Below are 9,867 nucleotides of genomic sequence, written 5' to 3'. Positions count from 1 at the left end.
AGCCTCTCTGCTCCTATGATGCTGCTTGGCCTGCTGTGTTCATCCAGCCCTGCACCTTGTTGTCTTGGCATGAACAAAATTTTTTCCCCCTCTATCACTGACAATCCATTAAAGCTTGGTGCATACATGATCACTTTTCCAAGAAACTTGCTGCCTAGATCATGCTTTCTAACAATGGTTTTTTAATCTAAAACAGAAAGCACATCATTTGTCATTTGTAACAGTTGTAAAAGCTTTTAAAGAATCTCAAAAGACACCACAGCTGTTTCAGGCTAGGACACTGATGCACAGATAAAACAGATATAAACAAAACTCAAGCAACGAAACTACAGGTAAATATGATGTAATTAGACATCTATCCTCTGCTAGCAGATAAGTGAAGGAATGGTGCATGTGATGATTTGTGACATTCCAATGTCAGGGCAAATTTGTAAGTAGTAGCGTTTGAGGAATGTATTTACTCTATATGTTGGTGCTTCCAAGTTTTATGATCACATACATGTTAAACAACTTGCTAAATTGTTGATGTTTGCCATCGTTTTAAAGATTTTGGTTACAAATCCTTTAAATCCGTTTTTCTTCAACATATATTTAATTTGGTTAGGCTCTCCTCATAACTTTGAGAAGTCCCTGCATCATCCTTGGAATACTTCACTGAGATGGGCAATAAATGCTGAACAGCCAACGATGGCCACATCTCACAAGTGAATAAAATAATAGCTCCATCCAATATCAAGTTTAATGTCAATGTTTTATATTGAGGCCAGTACACAAAAATGCACTTCATATTCTGCATGTTGCCTTCTCCATGAGTTACAATAACATACTTTGATCAAAATATTTCATCATTTGACTAGTCTTGTTGACAAACATCTCACTGACATTAAAGCTTCAAGCAATTGGCAAGAATTATGGATTTTCTTTTTTTCTTGGTTTTAAACTGTTTCTGAGTCTATAAGTGTACATACCCCTTCTCAAGACATATTTCAGATATTATTCTTTGTATATTGTATAACCAGTGAAGCCGTTCCTCATCTCAGCACTTCCAACTTCATATCGAAGTATTTCCATAAATGTTTCTTGAGAATTTTGCAGTCGGAGTGGAAACAGCCTCATCCTCCTCCAGTACTCACCTAACAGATATGGTTCTGTCCCCTTTTCTGCGGTCCATCTCTCTCTGAGGGACAGGATACCAGCGGAAGTTCAATTTCCAGTTAAAGCCACCGTATGTCATATCCGACCCGGCCATGTATTCAAACGTATCATCGCTAATTACATCTATAATTGGGCAAACCACAGCATTTCTGCGTAAGGAAAGAAATTATCATTAAAGGCAAAGATTTTGAAAAGCCACACTTTATTTAGCCGTTTTGACAACCTGGTCCAACTTTCAATATTTCATCCATTGCTTAGTAGATTGCATCCTTATATTAATCAGAGTCCTGAAGACTGTGGCTTAACATTCACTCCAGACCAGAGCCTATAAACTAGGCCTACACTCCAGTGTAGTACTGACGGAGTGTCACACCAATACCTGTGCTATATTTCTAATGAGATGTTAGTTAGGGTCCCATTTATCTCTCCAACGGACACAAAAGATCCCTTGCATGATATCAAAGAGCAAGTCAGTTTGCCCTGGTGTTTTGGCCAATATTTATGCTTGAAAAAACTCAAGTGATAAAGTTATTATTATGTGCTACTTATGTGCCTTGCTGTGCACAAATCATCATCTGTATTTCCTAATTACAAAGGTAAGCAGATTTCAAAGGGCTTCATTGACTGTATGAATGATTAGGGACATCCTGAGGCTTTTACACACATGCCCGTTCTTTCTTTCAGATACGTAACAGCAATATGATAACAAACTATTTCTAAAAGTTATCACTGATAAATATACAGTACTTAGATCATTAATATACAACAGCAAAACTTGACAAATGTGGATTCCACACTTAATAACTTGATACATTTAGAATTTTTCTAAATAAAAGAACAATACCACTAAGATTAAATATTAATTAATTGCTTGGTAGTGCAGAACTTAAATTTTGTTAAAAGGAAAGGAAAGTTGAAGCTTTTTGTTATGCATTCACTAGAACACAAAATAAAATTTAAAAGGGCACTAATTTATAGGGTGCAATTTGTTTGGTCCATCACTGGCAATGAGATGCAGCAAGGCCAGTTATCTGTCAACCTTAGTTCTCAGACCAGGCACGTGGACTGTGATTGGTTAGGATGTTGCCCTGGGAATGCAGGTGAGCTTGGCTGTTTCCATGACACCTTTTATGGTCATTAAGGTTCAATGTGCAAATTCCCCTTGCCTACACAAAACAGGGTCTGATTATTAATACATACAGTTCTTGCACATGCAGTGAAACTATTAGCACACTGAAGATCGTGATTTTTAACAAAATCACATCTAAATGTGAATCCATAGAATCCCTACTGTGTGAAAACAGGCCATTTGGCCCAACAAGTCCATACCAACTCTCTGAAAAGCATCCTATCCAGACACGCCCCCTATCCTCCACTGTAGGGCATACTTTTCTAAGGATTTCAAATACAGGCTGGTTCAGTGTGATCATCGTGCTGTTCACTGAATTGTCAACAAGGTGTGTTGTTTGATACAGTCTACCAGTTGTTGGAATGTCCTGTCATGAGTTAACTGGGAAAATATACTGATAATCATGCCCTACTTTTCCCAAGTCACCACAAAAGTATATTAAAACCCAATGAGACCACCATGATGATCATTGATTCTCATGAAACTCAATTGGTCCCTTCAGGTTCTCACACAACTTCCAATATCTTCAACTAACTTGTCCCACTTTATTACAATGGAAAGACTTAGGTAACTTAGGGTTGATGGAAACACTTAGGGTTTATGAAAAAAAACTGTGGCTTTCTGGATTAGTTCATAATATTTAAGAAGTATTAAGATGTCCACTTGTGATGCTAAGGCATACGAGGCAATGAGCCCAGTGCTGCAAAATGGGATTATAAAATTTAGAGATAACAAGGTGTAGAGCTGGATGAACACAGCAGGCCAAGCAGCATCAGAGGAGCAGGAAGGCTGACATTTCGGACCCAGACCCTTTTTCAGAAATGGAGTTAGAAGCTTGTTTTTGACCAGCATAGACTTGATAGGCCAAAGGGCCTTTTTCAGTGCTTTGACCTCAATGACTCAATTATTAGTCATTACTGCTGCCAGTCTGGCAGTTGCAGCCCTCTGGGCTTCCACATGGGTTCTTGTATATCAAAAGGCAGTAAGATTTTACATTCTTTCAAGAGAATACTTTCTCTTAAGAGATTCAAACATAGTATTTACTCCTAATGCCTGCATCTAAAATTAGTTTGCTTTATCCTTTCAAATGCAATTTGTTTGCACAGGCTGTTTCCTAAATTTCAAAACTTTGTTATGCTCAGGAATAAACTCATATGTTTCAGAATGGCTTTTTTTTTTTTTTAAAAGAGTCATAATCATTAGAAACTTCATTTGACAGTGATGCATTAATTCCATGTGCTGAATCTTTCAACTTGATTTGCATCAGCAATGTCCAGTTTTCCTCTGACTGATCTGACTCACTATTTTCTTAAATGACATAAAAAATGTCTCCCTTTCCTCAGTAGCACTTTCATTGGTATTTGAAGTCCCTTTCTCATTGCATAATTTGAAGCTGGCATCCTCCATCTCTCTTTACTTTCCTTCTTTTCTAACACTTGAAATTATTGTTATTTCACTTTCTCTGCTCTGAAATTCATATTCAATTTTTCTCATCTCGATCTTCCATCTCAAGCTGCCTTGATTCTTTTTCGTGCTCAAGCCGCATGAGCTGTAATTGAATCCTTGCTAACTCAAGTGACTTGCCACTCTGTAAACCTAATCCTTCCTGTATTTCCACCATTCCCAGATGCTGGGCCAATATTTCAATTAATTCTGCCTTCTTAGCTCTGGCAGGCAATTCCATTTCTAATTTATTTGTGAATTCCAGCAGGCTAGCTTTTGTTACAACCGGTAAATCCATCAGGAATACCTGTTCCAACTGCAGGATGATTTTAGCTGTTTGTTTTTAATGCCATCTTATATTAGTATGAGAAATCAGGCAGCTGTCCTTTTATCCATTACCATTTACACTAACTCTACAGTCAACCTTACTTTATCATCACTAAAAAGACTTAGCAGCAAATCAAAAACTTTTGTCATGACTCAACTGGGAAAAAGTGCACCAATAGTTGCGCCCTACTGTTCTGCAAGCTGTTAGAAAATATATAAATGTACAAAATCCCAATGAGACCAACAAATGGCCAACATGCCTGACTGAGGGTTTCTCAGGATGGAGGTTTTGTCAGTAATTATTTATTGTAACACACTTATTTTAACAAGATTATAAAATAAATCTCTAATCTACTATTATGCATTTAGACTTTCTCCCTTCAACCACCAAAATAAACAAACACTCAATCACATTTAAGACTGTCAAAAGATAAATGGCTTAACAAAAATACTGCGTGTGGAAAAAGAATATGGACAGGGTAACCAGAATTCTTAAACTCAAATATCCAGACCACAAGGTGGAAAGTTATCTTCTCACAGTCCTTTAGATTTTATCTATGATGACATATACTTATCTGTATTGCTTTGTACTGATTCTGCACAACATGAAATGGTCAAATGGTTGTGTGAACATTTGCAAATAGCTCTAAATAATTTTTCTGCATACACTGTTTTGACATTACTAGATTATGTTCTCATGTACCAATCAAAGAAGCTATTGACATTTGCACTATGTTAATCTACATATACCACCGGCATCTTAAATTGTGTTCATCAAGTTCAGTTTCAATTACATCATATATGACTACATAGACTGAGATCCCTTCTATGCCCAACTCTTGCTAATATCTTTATTGGTCACCATGAGAAGCACCATGACTCACCATGAGTCATCAACGGGATAGTTCCTAACCTTCTACCCCTTGCACATTTCCAATCTGTTGGGGACACAATTGCAATATTTAAATTTGCAGCTCCAAAGAATTTTTTTAAACAGTTAATAAACTTCATCCTGCTCTCAGAAGTATCGCAGAAGTACTGCATTCAAACAAGCTTCCTTTCCTCAAAGTCTTAGTTCAGAAATCTGCCAATTGGCTCTTCCTTAATATCCACTGAAAGCCTACGTTCAATGATCAATATCCATGTTCTCATTCCTATGTGCTATGAGATCAATCTTATTGACAACCTAATGATTGGAGCCCTAGCTATCTGCTTACCATGTAAGCTTGACATCAATAGGACTTGATAGGGGTCATTAAAATTATCCTGTGAGATATTGGCTCCTCTGATTAAATTATCATTGACTGTACATCTCAAAAACTCATTAAAAGGACAATGTCCATCACTTTTGGCCCTGAGTGGTACCTGGTCTTCTTCAGATGACCCTTGAAGGGGAAGATGCCTCAAAAATTTGGCAACAGAAGCCGGCTGTTTCACAAGATTACCCTGCAGTAAATCCATGCGTAGGTTTCTCCACTAACAGAATGCTACCATCAAGCCCAAAAGACTGCCTGCCTACCAAACAAATAATTATTGAGATATACAAGTTGAGGCCATGGTGAAACAGAAGCATTGAACAGAGGAGGAACAGATGTGCCAACAAGCCGAAGGGCAGCAAGAATCATCAGTGGCTACCAAACAGCCTCCACAAGACGACATCACAATTCAGGATACACGGGAGATACAGGAGGCCCAGACTGTATCATCCTCAATACTATTTCCTCCAGATGGGTGAGGTGCAGCATCACCACAGACTGTGGATGTCCTGGTACACTGTCCACAGAACGTGTCAACTGCTGAAGTGGGAGTTGCAACGTGAAGGGGTGACTGGCTGTTCTATCCCAGTGGCTGTCAAGGTGATAGCTTTGTGCAACTGGCTGCTTCCAAGGATGCACTGGAGACCTGGGCGGGATCATACCACCCTCAACCCATAGCTGTTACCCATGTAATTTGTGCCAGATCACACCCATTGATTTGTTTCTCTATGATGAGGCCAGTACTGGCCAGGGTTAAGGAAAATCCCAAAGCCTTTTATTCATACATAAGGAGCAAGAGGGTAACTAGAGATAGGGTTGGCCCACTCAAGGACAAAGGAGAGAAGCTATGCGAGGAGTCAGAGAAAATGAGTGAGATTCTTAATGAGTACTTTGTGTCGGTATTCACCAAGGAGAGGGACATGACGGATGTTGAGGTTAGGGATAGATGTTTGATTACTCTAGGTCAAGTCAGCATAAGAAGGGGGAAGTGTTGGGTATTCTAAAAGGCATTAGGGTGGACAAGTCCCCAGGTCCAGATGGGTTACTTAGGGAAGCGAGAGAGGAAACAGCTGGGGCCTTAACAGATATCTTTGCAGCATCCTTGAGCACGGGTGAGGTCCCGGAAGACTGGAGAATTGCTAATGTTGTCCCCTTGTTTAAGAAGGGTAGCAAGGATAATCCAGGTAATTATAGACCAGTGAGCCTGACGTCAGTGGTGGGGAAGCTGCTGGAGAAGATACTGAGGGATAGGATCTATTTACATTTGGAAGAAAATGGGCTTATTAGTGATAGGCAGCATAGTTTTGTGCAGGGAAGGTCATGTCTTACCAACTTGATAGAATTCTTTGAGGAAGTGACAAAGTTGATAGATGAGGGAAGGGCTGTAGATGTCATATACATGGACGTAAGTAAGACATTTGATAAGGTTCCCCATGGTAGGCTGATGGAGAAAGTGAAGTCTCATGGGGTCCAGGGTGTACTAGCTATATGGATAGAGAACTAGCTGGGCAACAGGAGACAGAGCATTGTAGTGGAAGGGAGTTTCTCAAAATGGAGAACTGTGACCAGTGGTGTTCCACAGGGATCCATGTTGGGACCACTGTTGTTTGTGATATACATAAATGATCTGGTGGAAGGTATAGATGGTCTGATTAGCAAGTTTGCAGATGACACTAAGATTGGTAGAGTAGCAGATAGTGAAGGGGACTGTCGGAGAATGCAGCAGAATATAGATAGATTGGAGAGTTGGGTGGAGAAATGGCAGATGGAGTTCAATCCAGGCAAATGTGAGGTGATGCATTTTGGAAGATCCAATTCAAGAGCGAACTATATGGTAAATGGAAAAGCCCTGGGGAAAATTGATGCACAGAGAGATCTGGGTGTTCAGGTCCATTGTACCCTGAAGGTGGCAACGCAGGTCGACAGAGTGGTCAAGAAGGCATACGGCATACTTTCATTCATCGGACGGGGTATTGAGTACAAGAGTTGGCAGGTCATGTTACAGTTGTATAGGACCTTGGTTCGACCACATGTGGAATACTGCGTACAGTTCTGGTTGCCACATTACCAAAAGGATGTAGATGCTTTGGAGAGGGTGCAGAGGAGGTTCACCAGGATGTTGCCTGGTATGGAAGGCACTAGCTATGAAGAGAGGTTGAGTAGATTAGGATTATTTACATTAGAAAGACAGAGGTTGAGGGGGGACCTGATTGAGGTCTACAAAATCATGAGAGGTATAGACAGGGTGGATAGCAAGAAGCTTTTCCCCCCAGAGTGGGGGACTCAATTACTAGGGGTCACAATTTCAAGGTGAGAGGGGAAAAGTTTAAGGGAGATATGCGTGGAAAGTTCTTTACGCAGAGGGTGGTGGGTACCTGGAACACGTTGCCAGCGGAGGTGGTAGAGGCGGGCACGATAACATCATTTAAGACGTATCTAGACGGATGGGCAGGGAGCAGAGGGATACAGATCCTTGGAAAATAGGCGACAGGTTTAGATAGAGGATCTGGATCGGTGCAGGCTTGGAGGGCCGTAGGGCCTGTTCCTGTGCTGTAATTTTCTTTGTCCTTCGTTCTTTGTTCTTTGTTCTGCTGCAACTTAGGTGGCTTCCCTAAGTTTAGGGAACAGGACAAATGTTGCATTGTAAGTGCCACTGCATAATGCAGCTGACTTCTTGAACAGAAAAGGATTTCAATCCAAGGATTCCAATACACAAGTCATCTGTAATCATCAGTATCATAACTTAAGAGATCTACACTAATTACCTTGGAAACTGTCATGAAGCCTATACCTTTCAGAGCTTTCATGTTTCTGTTTGTCTCAAGGGGCAGATGCCTTAAAAGAATAGTGACGAGGAGCCAAGAGTAACCCTCTGCAACCATGGCGGATGATGCCATTATGTAACCCCTGATTAAGGTCATGTATAAGTGTAATGAAGCCCATTCTTTGACAGGAGTCACTGTGGAGCAGGCAGATGGCTCGCTAAGGAATCTGATGCGTGGGTTAGCAGTACACCTTAGACAGTGTGTGCAGAGTAATTCTAGCCTGCTGTATTCTGAAAAACTGGAGACGGTTTAGAGAGGATGTGACGGACTCTGAAGACCTGGGAGAATGGAAGCAGTCTTCTGAGGCAGCATGGGGGATACTGAGCTAGAGGAACTTCACCTTTAGCATGATAGAGCAGTGCAGCATTGGATGCAACAAAATAGATGGAACTTAATTGGCATTGGTTCTAATAGGTTTGAGCTGGAGTGACCACTTTTTGACTGTAAATTTGTTGCTGCTTAAAAAGGCAGGTAGACCCTGTCTGTCTGTTCTAAGATGTGATGATGCTAAGGACAGGTAGCCTGTACAGCTTGATTCTTAAACAGAAATACATTTAAAATGTGCATTTCCATTTACAATAAAGTCCCACTAATGTCTCTGACATACCCTCAGAAGTATTTCGTTTTGAGCCACTCCCACTACACGCATTGAGAAGGGCAACTCCCGGCTGGCAGCACGTGATCTGGTACGCAGCTGGGCTGAGCTTTAAAAATGATGCTGGTGCCAGAAATCCCAGGCAGTCCCATCAATAATGCATACAACACTGCTAGGGAGAGGGAGGATAGCACAAGCAGGGCATCATAGAGATGGGGTGCATAGTTAATGAGGTGAGTTGCTCAGAACTGCATGAGATAACTCACTGACAAAAACCCTCCATGAAACTCACCATAGAGTCATACAGCATGGAAACAGACCCTTCGGTCCATGCCAAACAGAATCCCAAACTAAACTAGTCCCACCTGCCTGCTCCAGGCCCATATCCCTCCAAATCTTTCCTATTCACATATCCATTCAAATGTCTTTTAAACTTTGTAATTGTACCCGCATCCATCACTTCATCAGGAAGTTCATTCCATGTGTGAACCACCATTTCATTGAGTCATAGTGTCCTACAGCACAGAGACAGGCCCTTCGGTCCAAACTGGCCCATGCCGACCAAAATGTCCATCCTCGCAAACACCATTTCCCTACACTTGGTCCATATCCTTCTAAACCTTTCCTATCCATGTATTCATCCAAATTCCTTTTAAATGTTGTTAACGTACCCGCCTCAAACACTTCATCTGGCAGCTCATTCCATAAGCATACCACCCTCTGTAAAAAAAAAAAGCTGTCCCTCAGCTTCCCATGTATTATTTTCCCTCTTACCTTAAGCTGATGCTCTCTCGTCCTCAATTCCCCAACCCTGGGAAAAAGGCTGAGTGCATTCACCTATCCATGCCTCTCATGATCTTATACACTTCTATAAGTATCAGTCTCCCACGCTCTAAAGAAAAATGATACAACTTGTTCAACCTCTCCTTATAACTCAGTCCCGTGAGTCCTGGCAACATGCTTGTAAATTTCTTCTGCACTCTTTCTAGTTTAATAACATCCTTCTATAGCAAGATGACCAAAGCTGACCACAATTCTCCAAGTGCGGCCTCACCAATGTCCTGTACCATTGCAACATAACTTCCCAACTTCTACACTCAATGCCCTGACTGATGAAGGCCAAAGTGGCAAAGCCTT

General features: G+C 41.0%; 1 protein-coding gene across 6 annotated transcripts in view; it reads right to left on the bottom strand.

The window, feature by feature from the left end:
* The window catches only part of galnt13 (UDP-N-acetyl-alpha-D-galactosamine:polypeptide N-acetylgalactosaminyltransferase 13), a 349,729-nt gene that overhangs the window by 130,738 nt on the left and 209,124 nt on the right, over positions 1-9,867 (bottom strand). For all 6 annotated transcript variants that reach the window (XM_048599345.1, XM_048599346.1, XM_048599342.1 and 3 more), the window contains one exon: positions 1,134-1,304. In XM_048599345.1, coding sequence (XP_048455302.1) covers positions 1,134-1,304 — 171 coding nt within the window. The remainder of the gene's footprint in view (positions 1-1,133; positions 1,305-9,867) is intronic.

The sequence above is a fragment of the Rhincodon typus genome, chromosome 7 (genome assembly GCF_021869965.1).
Source record: "Rhincodon typus isolate 14 chromosome 7, sRhiTyp1.1, whole genome shotgun sequence".
NCBI classification, from domain to species: domain Eukaryota; kingdom Metazoa; phylum Chordata; class Chondrichthyes; order Orectolobiformes; family Rhincodontidae; genus Rhincodon; species Rhincodon typus.
This window is presented reverse-complemented; position numbering and strand designations above follow the sequence as displayed.